The sequence below is a fragment of the Eulemur rufifrons genome, chromosome 20 (genome assembly GCF_041146395.1).
Source record: "Eulemur rufifrons isolate Redbay chromosome 20, OSU_ERuf_1, whole genome shotgun sequence".
NCBI classification, from domain to species: Eukaryota; Metazoa; Chordata; class Mammalia; order Primates; family Lemuridae; genus Eulemur; species Eulemur rufifrons.
Window position 1 is genome coordinate 45,339,510 of NC_091002.1, and position 21,952 is coordinate 45,361,461.

The 21,952-nt window shown below is 38.8% G+C and overlaps 1 protein-coding gene across 2 annotated transcripts in view; it reads left to right on the forward strand.

Moving 5' to 3' along the window:
- DOK5 (docking protein 5) overlaps positions 1–21,952 on the forward strand; it is a 142,564-nt gene that overhangs the window by 76,490 nt on the left and 44,122 nt on the right. For both annotated transcript variants that reach the window (XM_069496069.1, XM_069496070.1), the window contains exons 3-5: positions 16,866–16,980; positions 17,073–17,192; positions 19,151–19,340. In XM_069496069.1, coding sequence (XP_069352170.1) covers positions 16,866–16,980; positions 17,073–17,192; positions 19,151–19,340 — 425 coding nt within the window. The remainder of the gene's footprint in view (positions 1–16,865; positions 16,981–17,072; positions 17,193–19,150; positions 19,341–21,952) is intronic.

The following is a 21,952-nucleotide window of genomic DNA, read 5'->3' on the forward strand; positions in this document are numbered from 1 at the left end:
TTTGGGGAATTCCTAATTAGATGGCATACTTATAGATTTATCAGAAATTTAGGAGAGTGTTAAGTATTTTTTTTTTTAATGGAATCATAGTACTTTGTGTATTTGATACTCAAAAAACTAGAGACCGGGAACTGCATAAGTAATTAGGTAGCTCTGAAATTGCTCCCTGCATTTTTGTTCCTCCCGATTCTAACCTAAGCAAAAGTCTTGATCACTTTTGGCCATGATGCCTGCTGGGCTCTCCAGACCTCATCTCCTGCCCTCAGGTCCTGCTCCCGACCTCCCCGTGGCAGGGCTCAAGGTGGATGGGCCAAGCCTGCTGCACAGGGCTCACCTGCAGGAGGCGCCATTCCCAGAGATTTCACTTGCATGGCACTTCTTGCAGCGGCATGATGCAGCACCTCGTTCATTGCCTACGTTTGCTATGTATGTCCTCAACACTACGGACATTTTGGTTGTAGGGGCTGTCCTGTGCATTATAGGATGTTTGGCAGCAACCCTGGCCTCCACACACTAGACGCCAGGAGCACCGTCTGAGTTTTGATAACCAAAAATATCTTCAGACATTGTCAAATGTCTCAGGAGGTGGAACAGAGGGAGGGAGGCAAAATCTTCCCCAGATGGAGAACCACTGGCTGACGGAATCATCTTTCTAATGCATAGCTATGACTGTTCCATGTGCCTGCTTAAGCTTTTTAATTTATACTCTTCAGATCTTGTGACTCACACCATTAGGAATGATGGCCTCTCTGATCTTTTCCTCTGTATTCATTTGGTGGCATTTGGTGGTTTAGTCAAGAGTAGTCCAATTTTGAGTTACTATTTCTGCTATTTTCCATCTGTATAAACAAGTTAACCTGTTCTTATATGTCCAATGGGAACACAATAGTGCCTGCTAGTTAGAAAGGTTGTGAAAAAATTAAATGACATGATTGCTATGAAGTGCTTGGAACCCAGTGCCTGGCACATAATTGAGAACCAGAAGAATGGTAGCCACTGCCGCTGTTGTTAGCATGATATCATAACGTCTGTTGTGAAAGGTTCTACAGATGGCCCCCAGGTAAGACAGACAGCCCTTTTGTAGGACTGGGAGACCATGGGAACCTTGTAGATCAGATTGTCGGATCTTTCCCTTTGCATAGTCCTGCTGTACCTGGGTGGACTTGTTCTGAATAATCATTCTCTGGAATTTGCCTGTCTGGAGTCAAATCTAATGCCTCTGCCACTAACTGGGAATGGTTCAACCCTGGGCATTTTAATGACATCACTGTGCCTCGGTCTCCTTGCTTTTACAATGGAAATGATGACTGTGTCCATTTCAGGAGGTAGAGCTTTAATTTAATTTAATTTTTTTGAGATAGGGTCTTGCTCTGTCATCTGGGCTAGAGTGCAATAGTGTGATCATAGCTCACTGCAACCTCGCACTCCTGGGCTCAAGCAATTCTCCTGCCTTAGCCTCCCAAGTAACTGGGGCTACAGGTACACACCACCATACTCAGCTAATTTTTCTAATTTTCATACAGATGGAGTCTTGTTCTTGCTCAGGCTGGTCTCCAATTACTGGCCTCAAGCGATCCTCCCGCTTCGGCCTTCTGAAGTGCTAGGATTATAGGTATGAACCAATGCCACAGGCCAGAGCTTTAATTTAACAAGCACTATTGAGGATCTACCCTGTGTGAGGCACAGCTGTTGGCACTGAAGGTATGGTTGGTAAACAGAGCAGATGATGCCCTGACCCTGCTCTAACCAGGAAGAGACAGACAAAAAGGAAATATATAAATAAGATGTGTGTTGGTGTGACTGATAAATGCCAAGGAGAAAATTAAAGCAGGAAAAGAGGATAGGAAATATGGAACAAGAGGGCTGCAGTTTTAAATACAGTAATGAGGATTAGTGTCATTGGGAAGATAACATGTGAGTAGATGAAGGTAGGGTGGGAGTGAGCCAGTGTCGTATCTAGAGAAAGTGTCTCCAGACAAAAGAAGAGCAGGTGCAAAGCCCCTAAGCAGGGAGTGTGCTTGTTTGGTGGGACAGAAAAAGACCACATAAATGAAATGAAGTTCCACTGGGCTTTAATGATAGGATAAAGTTGGGTCTTTAAGATCATAAAGCCATTTGTGCATTGACATTATTTCAGTAGGATCGTGTCTCTTCAATATAATGACCTACAGCGTCACAATAGGGCTGTGTTTGCAGAGAGCTGCATAGGAGCATCCTGAAAGTTCCAAAGAACTGTCTGCGAGATAAACAGAACTTGGATGTGCAGCTTTATTTCTTCCGGCCATGAAAAAAGAGCCATTTTTCTTAGTGGAACTCAGGGTATGCGGGAGGAAAACACACGGTTGGAATATATCTTGAGAAGAGAGGACCAAAGTTTGTTCAAACTGATTTTCAGGCAGTGCCGTCCAACATAATCATGTACTGGAGCCAAAAAGCACACCACCAACAAGGTAGCCTTCTGTCACCTCCTGCATTGCTCCAGGAAAGGCGGGCCGGACTGCCTCCACCATCTGCCACGAGTCTGTGTTGAAGGAAGGGTGCCGGGGGAGGATTTGAAGGCCTGGCTAATGATGGAATGCAAGGGCCACCGTAAGGCTTGGGACCAAAGCATCACCTATATGCCTTCTCAGTAGGTCTAGAACTGTAATGAAATGAATCCTCATATCCACCTGTGTTCAGTTTTCTCCATGTTCCAAGCAAGTACAATTCAGACTTGCAATTGTGAGAACAGCTAGCTGGAGGCCCTGCTGAAATGCCCATGAAGAGACTGACAATGATGTGAGTGGCAAAGCCGTGGCTATCTTCCTGAGGAAGCTACCTGAGTGTGTACAATGCTCACCTATTGACAAATCCGAGTTAAAAACAGGATGAGAATGGCCAAGCGTATGAGGACTATATGGTGGGCACTTACGTCAGCTAAATATACAGAGTAAATTCTGGAGATTTGAACTTGCTCACCGATTAGATGCAGTAATTACACATTTCTTGAAATTTAAAAAAATGAGTAATAGTGATTCTAGTAATAATTGGGATCTGTGTTTCCAGATTACTAAAAAGCAGTGTAGGGTGGGGACAGGAAAAGCATCCTTTGTCAGTGTTTACCTTGAATCTGGCAGTCATAGATATGTGGGCTTAAGTGGACAAACCCCGGGGGATTCGAAAGAACAACATTTTCATGCAGAGCCTGCAGTGGATACGAAGACTATTTGCTGAAATGTGGTTGGGAGACAGGATAGTCATATGATACCAAAACGTCACCCAGCTCTACTTACAAATAGAAAACTTGGTATTTTACCATAAAGAGAAATGGCAGCTACCTCCAAGGGCTCACACTGAGCCTCAGTCATAGAGATGTTCTGACCTTATTTGCCTTCTGATGTGATGCAGTATGAAGTCCACAACATCACGCACAAAGCATTCTTAACAAAAATGTTTATCTGAATCTCATCGAACTTTCAAGTGTAGCTTCCCTTTTAGAAGAAGTACATAGAATAGAAAAATTCAGGGCACCATGGGAAAGCAGACCTGTCTAGAATATGGAACATTCTACAAGAAAACTAACGTGATCTTTTCAAAAGGCAAGCATCACTTACAAGATGTGGTAAATTTTGTAAATTACCTTCTAAATTAAAAGAGAGAGAGACAAGGAGAAATGCAATGCATGAATCCTCATTGGGTCCTGGATTGGAGTGATGTTGGATAATAATGGGCACAGCTCTAAAAAACATTTTGGGGACTTTTTGAGAACTTTGGATATGGGATAGAAATTAGATGATACAAAGAATTCTCGCCTGTTTTCGTGGTTGTGAAAATAGCATTGAAGTGATGTGAGAGAACCTGTTCTTTGTAAGAAATATTTGCTGAAGTTGTAGAGATGGTATCTATTAATGCCTGTAATTTACTTTCAAATCATTTAACCAAAACTGTGTGTACGTATGTGTATGCATGCACACACAAACACTGTTGCATTTATATGTAAAGAGAGAGATAAATAAAATAAAATAAAGGTAGAAAATATCAATAATTGTTGATTTTAGGTGGAGAACACATTAGTGTTTATTGTGTTATTCTTTCAGCTTTTCTGTGATTGAAAATGTTCAAAATAAAATTTTGGAAAAGAAAATCAGGAATGCAAAATTCCTAGTGAAAAGAGCAGAGCTCTGAAAATAAGAAAATTTTTTTCTGAAATGAAGCATTACAGGAATTAGAAAGACTAAAAGAGCACTGAACTAATTCCCAAAATGTCAGCCATAGTAATTAATTTGAATTGATTTAAAACTATCAAAGACAATGTCTTAGATTGGATAAAAATATAACAATCCAGTTATATGTTTCTTAAAATTGGATCAGTAATTTTTTTTATAAGAGATACACATAAAATGAAAGCAACCAAAACTATAAAATAAATTTTAAATAAAATAATCATTCACACAATGGACTACTATACAGAAACCCTAACTTCTTTTTTTTTTTTTTTTTTTTTTTTTTTTTGAGACAGAGTCTCACTCTGTTGCCCCGGCTAGAGTGAGTGCCGTGGCGTTAGCCTAACTCACAGCAACCTCAAACTCCTGAGCTCAAGCGATCCTCCTGTCTCAGCCTCCCGAGTAGCTGGGACTACAGGCATGTGCCACCATGCCCGGCTAATTTTTTCTATATATATTTTTAGCTGTCCATATAATTTCTTTCTATTTTTAGTAGAGATGGGGTCTCGCTCTTGCTCAGGCTGGTCTCGAACTCCTGAGCTCAAACGATCCGCCCACCTCGGCCTCCCAGAGTGCTAGGATTACATGCGTGAGCCACTGCGCCCGGCCTCTAACTTCTTATATTTTCAACAGCATGGATAAATCTCACAGACATGATATTGTATGAAAGAATCTAGGCACAGAAAAATACATATGATCTGGCTCCATTTGTATAGTTTTTTTTGTTTTTTTTTAAAAAGAGTTAACCAATGGAGCTAGAAGTCCGAGTTGTGGTTCAGGAATAGGTGGAATTGACTGAAACTGTTTTTATATGTCAATCTCGGTAGTGACTACACAGGTGTGTCCACAAATAGAGACTCACTGGACTGTAGTCTTGAGATTTCTGTCCTTTACCTCATGTCCTTGGTCCACAGGACCTGACATTCAGATCCCTTTGCTGGGTGTCTCAGAGTTTCACTCGAGTGGCAGCTGGGCTTTAACTGTGGTGCCATATATACTCACATGAAAGCAAGTGTCTTTGGGAAGCTGAATTTTCTTCAACCTTCAGATGTTCAAGTAGGAAAGATGAGTTTAGTACTTTTGAATTGACAAATACTTTATTTTTACTTAGAAATTAAGATTTGTGTTCCCATTTTTTCCACTTCGAAGTGATGCACCTTTAAACATGTAGTCTACAATTTGCAGCAATATCCTTTAACATATTTGTCTCCAAAACAATTTGCATCGTTAGTTTTATTCATTTGTTTATTTGCTAAACCAGTCATTTATTCATTCGTTTATTATTGTTTGTATTTTAAGGAGCACATGCTATGGAGAGTAGTACTAGAGAAGAAATACCCATTTAGAAGCCGGAAGTCCTAGGTTTGAGTGTGGCTCCACTCCTCCTTACTATGTCTGAAATCATAATTAATTTTCTTCTTTGATTTTCACTTTGTTGAGCCTTGTAATAAAGGCTAAATAATAGTACCAAGGATGTTATGTCATCCAGGGAATTTAGTATCACGTTGTAATCATTCACTGTTCTGTGTTTGGTTGAAGTGAGCGGGCTTCCTTCTTGAGAAGTGGGTTTATAGCTATTGGAAAGAGGATTAGGGTGGAATTCATTTCTTCATTTCATTAGACTAGTTTTGCTTCTATATGTTTTGGGACACCATGTTAGACTCCCTTTGAAAAATTAAAAAAAAAAAAACAAATGATTCAGCTGCTAAAATAACATCGATAACCAATGTTCTTGTAGAGTTCCCTGATTATTGTGTATTTGGCTAGGAAATCTGGTTTTCTTCATACAGAAAGCAATATTGTTACACAGTGGGATTTGAGAGAAAACTCTCTGAAAATTCTTGGCCAAAGGAAATCAGACAGAGGGTGTATTAGCCAACAACTGCCACGGCAATAATTGCAAAATCTTAACAGCTTACAGCAACACATCTTTATCTTTTGCCCTTATTACATGGGAGGTCTGGTGCAGCTGGATTATTTTGACTCGGCTGAGATTCGCCTTTTGGTTCAGAGATCCAGGAAGGAGAGGAGAGAATGTTGTTCTCATGGTGGAACTGAAATTCAAGGAGGCAGAGACTGACCTAATTACACATGTATTTAAAGCACGTTCTTCTTGAACATGGCATATCAGCTTACACTCTCCAAAGTAATAGGAAAGAGTTGTAAGGACTGGGAGAAAATGAATGATTGTGAATAAATAACTCAATCTATGTCAGAAAATGGAGGTTGCTGTGAGCTGCAGCATTTGCCTTTGGTTTCATTTCTATAACTCCAAATCCAAGAGAGAGAATCATTTTGCTAAGCTTTATCTTTACCTAATCTTTTCCAACCTCCACACTGAGAAGTACACTCTATGCATAAGAAAACTTCCTACTGAGAGTTCATTATCTTTTGCCAACTGAGTTTTCAAGGAGCCACTATCTTCTGTGAATTCTTAGTTACTCCATGATAATTTCTGCAAGAAATGACCTCAGGATGTCCAAAATCAAATTAAATATGATGCTAAACTGGGATTTTGAAATTAAATACTTGATTTTTGGAGAAAAATCAAGTATTTCAAAGGTCCTAATATTGACATTTTCAGTAAGCCATATAGACATTTCTGGTCTTCTTTGATAGCTACAGATTTTAGCTCCATTTTAAGAGAAAGATCTTTGAAACCAGTAAGCTGAACTATATCCTGGAAAAAGAAAAGAAAGTTGAGAAATTGAAAGAATTGATTAATTGAAAGAATAATGGGTTTTGATTTTCTAACTTGGTCTGATGTTGTTTTAGCAGGGAGATCGTGTAAGAGGGTAACTAAAAATATTTAAATTCTATTTACGTACCAGTTTAATCACAAAATTTGACTTCTGTTTCTTTTCTACTATGAAAACTTTCTGTTAGTAATGAAAATTTATAACTGGCTTTCATTTTAGACTTCTCTTTGCAACAGTTATTTTAAATCATAATTTTCAGACATATTTCAGGTTTTGGTCATGGGGCTTGAAATGGTTTATTGTCCTTCTCACTTGGGAAATTCAATTGTGGAAGGGACAAGGAAGCACAAGGAAAACAAATGGCCCTGGTCAGATAGGTGGCCTTTGAGAGATACCAAGTAGAAACCAAATCTTTATGAAGTTTCAGTTGAAAGCTATTGTCATGCCTTGCCAAGGAAATGAGACTTTTTCTGGGTGACTATATGACTTTATCGGTAATCCCCTGGACTGTTGACTTAGTGGGACATTAAATGAAAAGAAAGCCAATTCCATAAACAATAGTATTTGATTAATGGTGTTTTCCTAATTTTTAGTCATTTATCATTTGTTCATTATTTTTGTCATAATCAGTATCACATTTACTTTTATTTACTTAATATTTTGCTTTAAATCAGCTTGGCTTTTTTGTTTGAATAAATTCACCATAAGAGAAAACTTTATTATTACTATTAATAGAAAACCAGTATCACTTGCCATGAACAGGACTTAAAGAAGAGATACAACGGAAAGAAAATAATGTTTTTATATTCTGTGTACTTTTTACTGCCTGCTGGTAGTCTTTGTGCGTGTGTGTGGTGGTGTAGGTGTGTGTGGTGTGTTTGTGTGTGTGTAGTTAAAAAACATATAACATGAGATCTACTCTCTTAATAAACTTTTACGTGCATAGTCTAGTATTGTTAATTATATGTACCTTGTTGCACAGCAGATCCCTAGAACTTTTGCATCTTATATGACTGGAATTATGTATCCATTGAACAGCAACTCCTCATTTCCCTTCCCCCAGCCCCTGGAACCCACCATTCCACTTTCTCCTTCTGTGAGTTCTGCTACCTTAGATCACCTCATGTAAGTGAAATCACACAGGATTTGTCCTTCTGTGACTAGCTTATTTCACTTAGCATAACGTCTTCAAGGTTCATCTTTGTTGTAGCATATGACAGGATTGCCTTCTTTTTTAGGGCTGAATAATATTCCATTGTTGTATATCCCACAATTTTCTTTATTCATTTATCTACTGATGGGGAGTTATGTTGTTTCCCCCTTTTTGGCTATTGTGAATAATGATGCAACGAACATGGAAGTGCAAATTCACGATCCTATTTTCAATAGTTTTGATAAAGACCCAGAAGTGGGATAAATGAATCATATGGTAGTTCTATTTTTAATTGTTTGAGGGACCTCCATACTATTTTCCATAGTGGCTGCACCTTTTTACATTCCCACCAAGAGTGCATAAAGGTTCCAACTTCCCCACATCCTAGCCAATACTTATCTTTTGGGTGTTTTTTATTTGTTTGTTTTTTTAATAAGAGCTATCCTAACAACTATGAGTTGATGTTTCATTGTGGCTTTGATTCACCTTTCCATGATAATCAGTGACGTTGAGAATCTTTTCAAATAGCTGTTGGTCATTGTATGTCCTCTACGGAAAAATGTCTATTCAAGTCCTTTGCCCGTTTTTAAATTAGCTTATTTATTTTTATTAAGTTTTTTGCTATTGAGTTATGTGAGTTGCTTATATAATTTGGATATTAACCCCTTATCAGGTATTTGGTTTGCAGATATTATTTCCCATGCTGTAGGTTGCCTTTTCACTCTGTTGACTGTCTCCTTTGCTGTGCAGAAGCTTTTTAGTTTGATGTAATTCTATTTGTCTATTTTTTCTTTTGTTGCCTATGCTTTTGGTGTCATATCCGAGAAATCATTGTCAAGACCAATGTCATAAAGATTTTTTGCTATGTTTTCTTCTAGGAGTTTTATAGTTTTAGGTCTTATGTTCAAGCCTTTAATCCATTTTGAGTTGATTTTTGTTTATGGCATAATTAAGGGTGCAAGTTAATTATTTTTCATGTGGATATCCAGTTTTTCCAACACCGTTTGTTGAAAAGACTATCATTTATTTCCCCATGTGTAGTCTTGGCACCTTTGTTGAAGATCATTTGATTGTATTAACATCAGTTTATTTCTAGGTTTCCTATTCTGTTCCGTGGGTCTATATGCTAATACCATATTATTAATATTTGGTTTGTCTATATGCCAGTACCATATTATTTGGGTTACTGTAGCTTTATAGTATATTTTGCAGTAATGAAGTATGAGACCTCCAGCTTTGTTCATCTATGTCTAGACTGTTTTGTCTGTTAGGGTTCTTTGTGGTTCCTTATGAATTTTAGCATTGTTTTTTTCTATTTCTGCAAAAAAAAAAAAAGCAGATAGGGATTGCATTGAATCTGTGGATCTCTTCTAGGTCATCCAATTTGTTGGCTTTTTTCGTGTATACTTATTCAAAGTAGTCTCATAACCCTTTTTATTTCTGTGGTATCAGTTATGACATCTCTTCATTTCTTATTTTATTTGAATTTTCACTTTTTTTCCTTAGTCTAGCTAATTTTTTTGAAAGATCAATTCTTGTTGATCTTTCAAAAAGATCAATTCTTGTTTTCATTGATTTTTTTTCCTATTGCTTTTGTGTTCTCTATTTCACTTAGTTCTGATCTAGAATCTTTACTATTTACTTTCTTCTGCTTACTTTGGGCTTAGTTTATTCTTATTCTAATTCGTGGGGTATAAATGTAAGTTGTTTAACTGAGATCTCTCTTCTTTTTTAATGTAGGCATTTACCATTATAATCTTGCCTTTTAGTACTGCCAGTGATGCATCCCATAAGCTTTGGTATGCTGTTTTTGTTTTCACTTATCTCAACATAAATTCACTATTGATTTCTTCTTTGGCCTATTGGTTGTTCAAGAGTGTGTTGCTTAATTTCCACATACAGTGAAGTTTTCAGTTTTTCTTCTGTTATTGATTTCTAGTTTTGTTCAATTGTGATTGGAGAAAATACTTGGTATGATTTCAGTCTTCTTAACTTGTTAAGATTCATTTTGTGACCTAATACGTGATCTATCCTGGAGAATGTTTCGTGTATGCTTCAGAAGAATGTGTAGTCTGCTGTTGGCTGGAATGTTCTGCAAAAGTCTGTTAGGTCCAGTTGGTCTTCAGTGTTGTTTAGTTACTCTGTTTTCTCATTCATACTGCTGAGCTGGGGAGGAGGAGAATGACAAGCGAGTGTGTATTAGTTCAGCTCATTGCTTTTGTTCTCAGGGGCCCCAAACTGGCCCACTTTCTTGTAAGTGCTGACCTTCAGGCAGGACAGAAACCAGTCCCTCCAGCATCCCCTGTAAAAGTCTGAGTGTTAATGCATGTGTCAGACTTTTCTTTCCCCCCAGGGAGAAGCCAGGAGCTGAGTTTTCTCCTAATTGCACTGCACTGAGCTGGGGGAAGACTATGGCCAGCAAGTGCCACAGATTGCCCTTCCAGCTTCAATGCAGCTGGTTTCTGCATTCGCCTGGGGTGCATGGGCCTCTTAACTAGTTTTCTTAGGTTCTCGTGAAGGAAATTAGACTGTGTGTTGTTGGTGAGCTGGTGTCTTCATCAGGGGAAGAAGGGTATCTGCCATCTTGCTCCTATCACCCCTTGCCAGCAGTCTTAAAATACCTTCTGCATCTTTTTGAGAAGCAGTTTTATAAGTGCTAGAGAATTACTCTTTGATATAAACAAAATTTGATAGATTGGAAAAGGCGATAACTTTTTCACCCTGTGAAATATCGTGTCCATGAACCACCTCAAATAATCTCAGTTGGAGACTGCAGTATGTATGGACATATTCCCTGTGTACATGTTTCTAAACTTATGTTCCATATCTAATGAGAATAATCATACCTGAGTTGTAATGAGCAGTAAATCAGGTAATGTATGTACATGAAAGGATGATATTAACCAGATTTAAGGTGGCATCATATTAGCAAAGACTGTCAGAAAAAAAAACATGATTTCAGAATAGAAGAGATTGGACGGAAAATAAAGATTGGTGTAAAATAACCATATTTCTCACTAGGTTATTAGAGCTAGTCATTCTGCTTAGGAACAGGGAAGAGGAGGGGGATTCTATGAAAGAAGGCAGTGATTTTCCCTCAGTGAATCTTCTGGGAAGATGTGACCTATCCGTAGTTACAGGCTGCGGAAACTGAGGCAGACTAACTTGCGCAGAGAAGGAATTTGCTCAGAGGCTGTGGAGGAGCACCTGGTATCAGGCTCGGGAAGGGCTTTTACTCCTTTGAGGATTCAACTGGTGGCAGCCAAGTGTCTCTTTAGGGCAGCCCTGCTGGAGTGGATCAGCTTACTTTTCCTCCCGTCCAAACTCCCGGGAAGGAGTCTGATTCTCTGGGGGAGAACTTGAGTGACAGCAGCACCAGCCGTGCACATAATGGAGAAAGGAGCTGTGACAGCAGGAAATCGGGATGCTGTGACTTAAAGACAAAGACATGGATGGGGGAAGCCAGGATATTAATAGAAATACAGGAGTGCAGATGTCGTAGAAGAACCAGAACAAGGGGATTGTGCTCCTGGGATTGGAATGCTACCTCTGAACTCATTATCTGGAATTACTTTTCGTACATCTTAACAAAACGACGGCTGTATTCATACATAGGGGTTGATATGTTAATCTAAGAGGGCTGCACTCCCTGGTTTAGAGCATGACTAGCTAAATCCATATAGCACATTTTACTTCAATTGAAGTCCAAATTAAAATTTTGGAATAGAAATCTAAAATGTTAAGGTTATATTTAAAACAGAAATAGTTTTATTGAATCCCTATAGAGTGTGTGTATGTTCCCACTTCTGAAAAATAACTATATGGTTATATATGCTTGAGTGCACACTTACATATTCTTGTATGTGTATATGGTGAGAAGGACTGAGGGTGTGGGGAGACTTTATATCGTTTGTCTCTTTGCATTATTATAGTTTTCTACTATATGCAAGTATTGCATTTTCAGTTAAAAACAAAAGACAGAAAAGAAAGTAACTAAATGAGTTTTGACTGGATTGACCAAAAAACTGAAAAAAGTCTTAGAGATGTTAATCTCCTTAGGTCTGTCAGTTTCGAAAGCTGTGTGAAGAAAGTGGCTTGGTAGATGCAGGGGAGCTACATGGGTGGTTTACTCTCAAATGCAGATATCAAGGGCAGAAGTCAAATGCTAAACCTATAAGCAAACGTAGTCCTTGCCAAACAAGGTAGTTGCCACCTCAGGACCTTCGCACTTACCATTACCTGTGTCTGGAATTCCTGTGCCCAGATATCCATGTGGTTTACTCCTTTAGATCTTATGGGCCTCTGTTCAAAAGCTCTCTTCAGAAAGAGCTTCTTTGGTTCCTTATGCAAAATAGCAAAGTTTCGCTGAGCTCAGTTACCTGGGATTACGCCCCACCCCACCTGTCTTAAAACAACAGCTTAATTTATACCTACACCAAATCATTCTGTACAGCTTTATTTTTCCTCACTTCCTTATTCCTACCTGGTAGTAAATTTCTTTCTTTATTTTCTCTCCTTTCTGAAATATGAGCTCCAGGAGGGCACGAAATTTGTCCGTCATTCAGCTTCTTCTTTTTTTTTTTTTTTTGAGACAGAGTCTCACTCTGTTGCCCAGGCTAGAGTGAGTGCCATGGCGTCAGCCTAGCTCACAGCAACCTCAAACTCCTGGGCTCAAGCGGTCCTCCTGTCTTAGCCTCCCGAGTAGCTGGGACTACAGGCATGCACCACCATGCCCGGCTAATTTTTTCTATATATATTTTTAGCTGTCCATATAATTTCTTTCTATTTTTAGTAGAGATGGGGTCTCGCTCTTGCTCAGGCTGGTCTCGAACTCCTGAGCTCAAACGATCCGCCCACCTCGGCCTCCCAGAGAGCTAGGATTACAGGCGTGAGCCACTGCGCCTGGCCCGTCATTCAGCTTCTGATCTCCAAAGAATAGAATAGTACTTGATACAGAGTAAATACTAAAATAAATGAATGAATGAATGAGTAAATAAATGGTAAAAAATTAAAATTTGATGAATGAATGGATGCAAGAAAGATTTTTGGAGAGGGAATGTGGTTCTACTACAATGGTGCTTCAGTGGTTCCCTGCCTGAATACTGTTACACCTTGAAGAAATCATTTTACCTGCGAATTTATACAAAAAGACATACACTGTAGATCCAGCTGCTTTAATAGAGAACCAAAATAATGTGAAAAAACCTAATTCTTGTAGAGTTCAGGGTGTGTCTGTTATTTTGTGCTGTAAAAGAAGAATAAAATCTCTATTTCCAGAGGCTCAGAGAAAACTTTTCCTGAACAGTTTTGAGACTGGAAGGAAGTAACTTCTGGTTGATCTGAGAAACAAGGTAAAAGCAAGAAATTCAAACTGAAGGTCAACTGAAAGAGTTGCACACAGTCCTGACTGGGCATCCTCTCTGAGACAGTGAGGGTCCCAGATGCTTAATTTGATGATCAGTTACACTTACGTAGCCCCCATTTTGAATAGCGTTGATATTAGATGAGAGTTCGAGACCTTATCAAAACTCATGTTTGCTCTCTCAAAAGTGATTCTTCTGGTGCAAATTATTTGTTTGTAAAAGGAATAGTATGTCCTCCCTTGGTTTTCTCATTTGCAAAATGAAATGATAGTGGAAATAAATACATCTTATCAAAGTTTTATGTGGCATGAAGATCTCTGCAAAGGTTATTTGTCATTACTACTTTAGCATGTACTAATATATTGAGGAAGGTTCCATTGTGAATTTGTATAGTTTGCCATTCTGTAAGATGTGTGTGTGCATGCATGTGTGTGTTGTGTGCATGTGTGTGTGCACGTACATGCACATCAAGGAGTAGTTCTGATGTAGAGACAGAGACTGTTGCTTTGAAACCCAGTGGTCCTTTGACACATGCAGTCATGGCCCTGAGTGCTCTATGAATAGTCATTTGCCTCCTCTGAGCGAGGGTGAGGGTGACGGGTGAGGGTGACGCGTTGCTTATTTCCTAAACCAATTTCCAAAGTGGGTAATTGTGTTCTGACTCACACAATTCCCCCTACGTTTCCTGACTCTTTCGGGTGACTCTCTTTTCTTCTTTGCCCTTAATGGATATGTAATAAAATGACACATTTCGAAGTCATTGCTGTGTTTCAGGTGGGGGTGGACTACTCATGTCGTGTCTCCGTAGAGGGTTGGAGTAAAGCTGGCACACGTGTACCTGCTGCCACCCCAGCTTCTGCCCACGTTGGAAAGAAAGAGGTCTTCAAGCGGGAGGTGATTTTCAGGGGCTGAAGAGTCTATGATGGAAAGTTTTTAGCGTCAGTCATCAGTGTTTCAGATGGGTCACGAGAACAGGCTTTGGGGTTAATTTGCTTCATTCGAATTTTGGTTCTGCCATGTTTTGGCTGTGAACTTGGTTGTGGGACTTTAATCTTTGTAAGCCTCAGTTTTCCCATCTGAAAAATTCTGATAATAGCAATATCTATTTCATAGGGGTTTTATGAAGATCCATATATAATAAACTCTGAGCACGGGTGTGGCATTTGGTGGGCGCTCAGTATGGTTGGCCTCAGTGTGGTTGTGCTTTATTGATTTCGTCCATCCGTAAGTCACTGTGAGGTGACCCGAGTCTAGCTGGGAGCTGGAGCGAGAAACAGATTAAGTTCAACAACAGATAATAAAGTAGCACTTCAGGCAGCACATATGGGAACATAGAGAAAGGAATAATTAATGGATACTAAGGTCGTGGCAAGTTTTCCAGAGGAAGTGGGCCAGGAAGGTGAAATTTCCCTGGAGAAAAGAGGCAGGAAAGAGAGAGAGGGATATTTGCCTTGAAGAAGCCCCATGCAAGTAAATTCATGGGTGAGTTTGGTTTCTTGTTAGCTTAGTTCACATGTCTTTGTTGAGTTCCTGCTATGTGACAGGCTCTGTGTTTGACTCAGGGAACATGACAGTGGTCAAAAAAAAAAAAAAAAAAGACAACAACTATCCCTGCCATATGGACCTTTTACTCTTGAGGCAAGCCCAAGCACTAAACTAATATCCCACAAGGAAGACAGAGGATGTCGCTGGACGGTTCAGCCTTGAGACTGATTAGATGTCGGGGTGAGAGGTGTCCAGTAGGGCCTCTGTGGGTAACTGAAGTTTAAGCTAAGACTTCTGGGAACTGAATAAAGTCCAGTGTGGCTGGGACACAGAACACCGGGGGAAGGTGGCAGAGGGGACATTGATGACATAGCGTGGGGAAGACCACAGGGGTTCTTGCCGGGCAGTCTAAGGATTTGGACTTTTGTCCCAAGTGCGATGAAAAGTCATCAAAGGTTCTTATTTTATGCATAGAAGTGTTGGAATCAGACTTATGTTTTGTAAAAATCATCTGCCTTGTGCACAGTGAATTTATGGGGATTAAAAGGGAAGTGGAGATATCAATATGTAGTTGTAAAAAGATGACAGCGTCTTGTACTGGATGGTGCGCAAAAATAAATAAACGAACAAGACCAACAGCTGCATCTGGTGAACTCTGAGGGACTTGGTATGGTTGGAGAGTAAGATACGTAGTGCTGAGTCACTGACAGGATTGATTTGGGCAGATTTGGAGGAGCACTGGTGTGACATTGCATGCCAAGAAATTTGCATTCATACTATGAAAAGGGCCGATAGAGGTTAAGAAGCAGGGAAATGAAATAATCAGATTGATGTGTGTATGGAGGATATTTATTTTTCTTCCCACCTACTTCCTGAGCCAGGCATTTATTCAATTTAGAGTAATAGATGGGAGAAATGGTGCAGCATCGTAGCAGGCAAAGATTGATGATGGGCAGATGCTTTTGTATAACAGCACAAAAGAGATATATTAAGGGGAGGTTAAACTTGTCATTGTGAAAGGCTTATTTATCTTATAAATACTTACCCTGAAGCCACCTAAGCCTTCTCCCAGGAGAGACCCAAATATCTCACCCCTCTGATGCAGCAGAGGATCAGGATGTAACTGAATTAAGGATGACTGTTGTGGAAACACAATGAGCCAAGACCCTTTGTGGGAGGGAGGAGTTTACAAAAGTGTTAAACCAAGACGTCAAGGGATTCTGGGAGAGAGGAAGGAGAGAGAAAGTCATCAGGGTTGCAGATTTCCCTACTGATAGCAAGTAGGTGGCACCGTGCAGTGTGCTCAGACTCGAACACTGAGGCCCCATGGCCACCGAGAAGCTAAGAGTAAGTCCGAGTGAGTAGGAAAGTATTTGGGAAACCGGATTCGTTGTGGACTCTCTGTGTTGGAATGTGTGACTTGAACCTCAGGTCGGGGGCAGTTTTGAGACTCCTGACGCCATCTCTAAGTGCGATAGTCTGGTTTTGAATTGGGCCACCCTTCCCTTCTCTTCCTCCGGGTCAATGTCTTCAAGATACTTACCCTGGGAGTGCTTTGAAGGGCTGGAGTATTTGGAGGCTTTTGCAGTCAACTGAGCAAGGAAGCTGTCCACAGTGATGGAAATAGACATGAGAACTGTTGATCAGGTGGAGTCTTTTGGAGGATGGAAGAAAAGGAAGAAAAAGGAAAAACTGGAATAAGTTGTCTACCTCTATGGAGTTTTAAGCCTTTGCCACTTAATATGCTTCAGAAAATTTGGTAAGGAAAGATAATTTGTTAACCATTCTTGCTATGTATTAGGGATAACACTAAATTCACTTAAATGTTTCTTAGCTTTCAGATGCATAGATGCTCTTCTGTCGAGGAGTTGTGCTCATCTGGGATGTGCTTCACCTTTGGTGTTGTATATTGGAAACATTCCTGCGGGGAGTGTGGTCAAACTTGCACTTGTTCATTTTTCAGGTTACAGAACTCAACAACGTGAAGAATGTAGCTCGATTGCCAAAGAGCACCAAGAAACACGCCATAGGGATTTATTTCAATGACGATACCTCCAAGACCTTTGCTTGTGAATCAGGTTTGTCTGAGGCCGGGGGTGGGGGCAGGGGTTGCTTTTAACTTTGGAGCGGGTGCTGGGCCTACGGTTTAATCTTTTGGGCCTTTCCACAGATCTTGAGGCCGATGAGTGGTGCAAAGTACTCCAGATGGAGTGTGTAGGGACGCGGATCAATGACATCAGCCTCGGAGAGCCGGACTTACTGGCTACTGGGGTTGAGAGAGAACAGAGTGGTATGTAGAGAAAATTCTCTCCCCTCTCTTGAAAAACAGTTTTTGTCCCCATATAATAGAACAAAAGAAATCTTCATTATGTAAAATTGTTGAGTTATAAAAATGTATAAAGAAGTAAAAATAATCTTTGATCTAACTCACAACCTGTGTTAATATTTCAGTATACATTTTTCTTATTTTTTCAATTCATGATATGAATTTATTTACATTAATAATATCAGTTAGAAATTTCAGGTAACCTGCTGTGTGTCAATTTGGCAGAAGATTCTTTAACCCTATCAGATTATTTAATACTCACGGCAGCATTATGGCATAGGTATTGTTACTTCCCCATTTTACAGATGAGGAAACTAAGGCATAGAGGAGGTCAAGACCTTGCTCTCACTCCAATTGCTAGCTAGCATTCGATTCCAGATGATATCCTTGAGTCTGTATTGACAACGTACAGATTTTAAAGTGTAATGGGATATCAGCACTTATTTTTAAAAAATTTATATTTGTGAAGCAGTATCCTGGCAGAGCTACAAACTGAATTTAAGAATTGACTGTGCCCAGGAGTTGCCTTTCCCATGCCAGTTTTCTGTGCCTCGGTTTCCTCCTCCGTCAAATGGAAATGAGAACTCTGGTATATAACTACTAGGGATTACTATGAAACTCACCTATCTCAATGTTACATTATTAATTTGTATGACTTCAAGTAACTATAATTGAAATGATCACGTCCATCACTATAGCTGTTGATATTCTTGAGTGAGGTAGAACTTCCAAATAAATAAATTGGTAATGATCTCTCTTACCTTTTACTTAATGAAGACAGTTTTTCTACTTGCTTCAGAACTCTGAAGGGAGAAATTTACTCCATTAGAATATGTTTTAAAACTAATAGTTACTAGAAAGCAACAAATACTTGGTTATTGGGAGTTTGAAATGATTTAGAAAATTTGAGTATTATGTGCATGAATACATTTCATGAACACAATCTTGGCATTACTGTTTACGAAAATCAACTATCAAAATTTGCTATCAAATTTACTATCAAAATTCTAATAATTATCTTATTACAAAACAATTAGAATACCACTAATAAAAAATTGTTAGTAATGCACTATTTTGTCTGATGTAGGCAGTCTACCATAATGATGGTTAGGTGAAAATGTGTTTGCTATAGTATGTATTTTTGTTCATATTTCACTTAAAGATTTTGACTCTATAACTTCCTAATGAATTTTCCAGAAATGTAACAGAAATACAGTGACTGTGTGGGGATGGGAATTTGATTGCAGTAATCAGCTAACCAGTTTATTCAGAGTAATCTTGGTTACATTTTAACAATCATCCAAATAAGGAAATGAATATTTTTTTCAGTATTTGACTAAAGAAAGTTTTTTGTTAAAATTAGTTCCAATACATCCCTTGGCATTTTCCCAAATTGTTGGTCAATTAAGTGCATAGTATTAGTGTGGAATTTTATTTAAATAATTTGAGGTACAGTTTTATTCATTTAGTTATAGAAATTATAAGTTGGTCAATATAATTTTAATATCATTAAACCATGAGACAATTACTTTGCACCTGCATCTTTATGAACACAAAAGTGTGGATGTAGTTAATGTGTGCTTGGCAGGAAAAAAAAATTGCTTCTAATGATTTCATTGCTTTAGTCTTTTATTGGCATACAAATTTTTTATTATGCAAATTTAGAAATTCTAAAAATGATCTTTGCTCATGTAAATAGTGTTTAGTGTATGTTGACAGCCAAGCCGTATCATTACTTGGGCCTGCATTTTAAAAATCATTTTCGGGCATGGTTAATTTATGAGAAAAGCTTTATCTTTCTGAATGTTCAACCAAAACCTAGAATGTGAGCTTGAATTATTTTAAAATGCCTCTATGTTCCTACGATGTCTTTGATGTTTTATTCCTGGGGATTTTAGACTAACCTTTTGTTTTTCTCCCAGAGAGATTCAATGTGTATTTGATGCCATCTCCTAACTTAGATGTACATGGCGAATGTGCCTTGCAGATTACATATGAGTGTATCTGTCTTTGGGACATCCAGAATCCCAGAGTCAAACTCATCTCTTGGCCGCTAAGCGCCCTGCGGCGGTATGGACGTGATACCACGTGGTTCACATTTGAGGCAGGGAGGTGAGTTTAATGCCTTTTAATGACTGTTTTTTTTTTTTATTTCAGTTTTTTGTTTATTTTTTCCAGGCTCCTATCATTTGAGGCCTAGGTTTACATGTGAGATCCAACCTGGAGTACACTTTAGGAAATTCATAGAATCGGGTTTATGTAATGTGAAAGGTATTGTAAAATATGCACGTATTCAATATGGCTTTTCCCCTGTGGAGGATTCTAATGTCTCACGAATATGATATGAATTTTCATTATGCAGGTTGATTCCGTACCACAAACTGAAGTTGAACTAGGTAAAAATGTTAAAAAATGTACCATTGAGTGGGTCAGGCTGAACAGAGGCCAGCTTCTTGGTTTCTGGAAAACTTGCATATTGTTATTTAATGGATGTTTTGTCATCTGAGCTAACCGTAGCGGAGTATCGACAAGAGGGGCCGTTGGCTCTTTTTCAGGTTGCAGTTTATTGAGTTCCGTCTGTTGTGCTCACAGTGTAATGGTTGCCGCCGATGCTGGAAGAGGCGAATTCTAAACCTGGCTTATGTGATAGCCAGTGTGCACTTTTAGGGCTTTTCCTTTTTCCTGTTAGAAGTTGATCTGGGAGAGAGAAGACAGTGCTAGTAATTGGGTTGATCGCCGCCTACCAAGAGATTCCTCTACTCGGTGTCTCATTTGCCTTGTCACTCATTCCTCCTGCCCCAGAATTCAGACTCCTTTTAAAAACACTGCAGGTAAATTTTATATTTTAGAATTTTAAATGACTACCTTTTAAGAAATATAAGTCCTTCTGTATATGGCCTGATGTAACATTCAAGTTGACAACAGTCAACCTGTGACATTAAAAAAATTGTTTATAAAAGCAGAAAGTTATTCTTGACAAAAATATGAAACTTGATATAAGTTGGGTAAACACAGAAGTTCTAAACCCCTAAGACCTCTATTCATGTGACTAGACGACAGTAATGCTCCCCTCACACTAATCTGCTCATTGCATTTTCAACAAAGTCCTATCAGTCCAAATTTGCTTTTCAGAAATACGATCAATCTGATGTTTTCACAACTATCAGATCCTAGAAAGTTTTTTTTTATCCTAGAAAGTTTTAAAATTCTTTTTGCCCATATATCTTTTCTCAGGCCTACTTTATTTTCAAGGACCTACAAACAAGTTGGTGAATCTCCCAAGACTGCAAAGGTCATCACAAAAAATAAAACTTTAATGTTTAGAGCAATGTTATTCTTTTGTCCGAAGTACTTATTTATTGTCCTTATGGGAAAATCCCTGCAGAAATTAAGAATTTGTTGGGTAAGGTCGGTGTACTTCCCCCTCTGGGTCTCAGAAATTATTTATGTATTAATTGTAACCAGTGAAATTTAAATACAGAAAATGTTTTATAATAGAAATAGACTTTTCTATGACTGCAAACCTCGTATCATCCTCCATTTGTATTTCATATTGATGTGGAAGAGAATTCTGCATCAGTCAGGAGATTTTGGGCCTGTTTTGGGTAGTATTTATCAACTATTAATATTTTAAAATTTTTAAAATTTTAAAATTGTTTTTCGATTGGCTTTTTATGGTAGTATTTGAGGGTTAAAACCTTAGTAAACTTTTGTAGTATCTCATGACTACCTGAAACTTTTGAAATCATCTTATTAATTTTCCAGGTATGACATGACTACTACAATAATTTATTCATATTGAAATCTAGTAGAACTGTAAAGGATCTAGGTGATTATTTAAAAGACGTTGATATCTTTGCTAAGTGCTGTGGGAAACCATAGAGATTTGCAAGCAGGTATATTTGAGTCTCTGTGCACGTATGGGCTGTGTGTGTACGTGATGTAATTGTGTTCGTATTTTGTAAAGGTCAGTCTGACTGCACTGTGAATAGGAGGATGGAGGGAACAGGTGTGGATGTTGGGAGATAGTGAAGTAGCTCACATGAAAGAAATGGTGGATGAAAAGTGTGTGGACATATTAGAGACATAAATTCCAAAATTATTTCAATAGTCTTTGACCAAAAGCTATAAAATGCTGACTTAGAAAATAAAAGTGTTTTATTCCATATCTTAGGTAGCCCCTTGATGGTCTGTCCTTTTGTCCAAGAGCTCCAGCAGTCAGATACGTATAATACCTACAACCTGGTTTACACGATGCTGTGCCTCCAATGTCGTAAGGACATAGACTATTTATTGATTTTGTATAGCATTCTATTCAGTGGTCATGCTTTGTGAGGCTGGTGGAAACTTGGGATTGAATGGACGGAGGAGAAAGTTCAGGATTTGTGTTCTTAGGATCTTACTCATTTCTTGAACGGTGTATCTAGTATAGGGAGCACTGATTCAGGGGTCCCAGGAGACCTTAGGTTCTAATCTCTGTTCTCTACTAGCTGTTGATCTTGGACAAAGTGCCTAACTTCCCCTGTAAGTTGATCTGAGTAGTAAATTCCTTGCAGGGTTATTGTAGGTAAAAGCAGAATGTATGTAGATGACCCAGAAGGATGCTGTGGCTTCTGCTAAATTGTATCTTTGGTATTCTTTGGAACAGGACTTGGGCTTGCAGGATACAGACAGTGTTAAATGCAAGTTAATATTTCTATTTTATATTTTGCCTGAAACCCAAA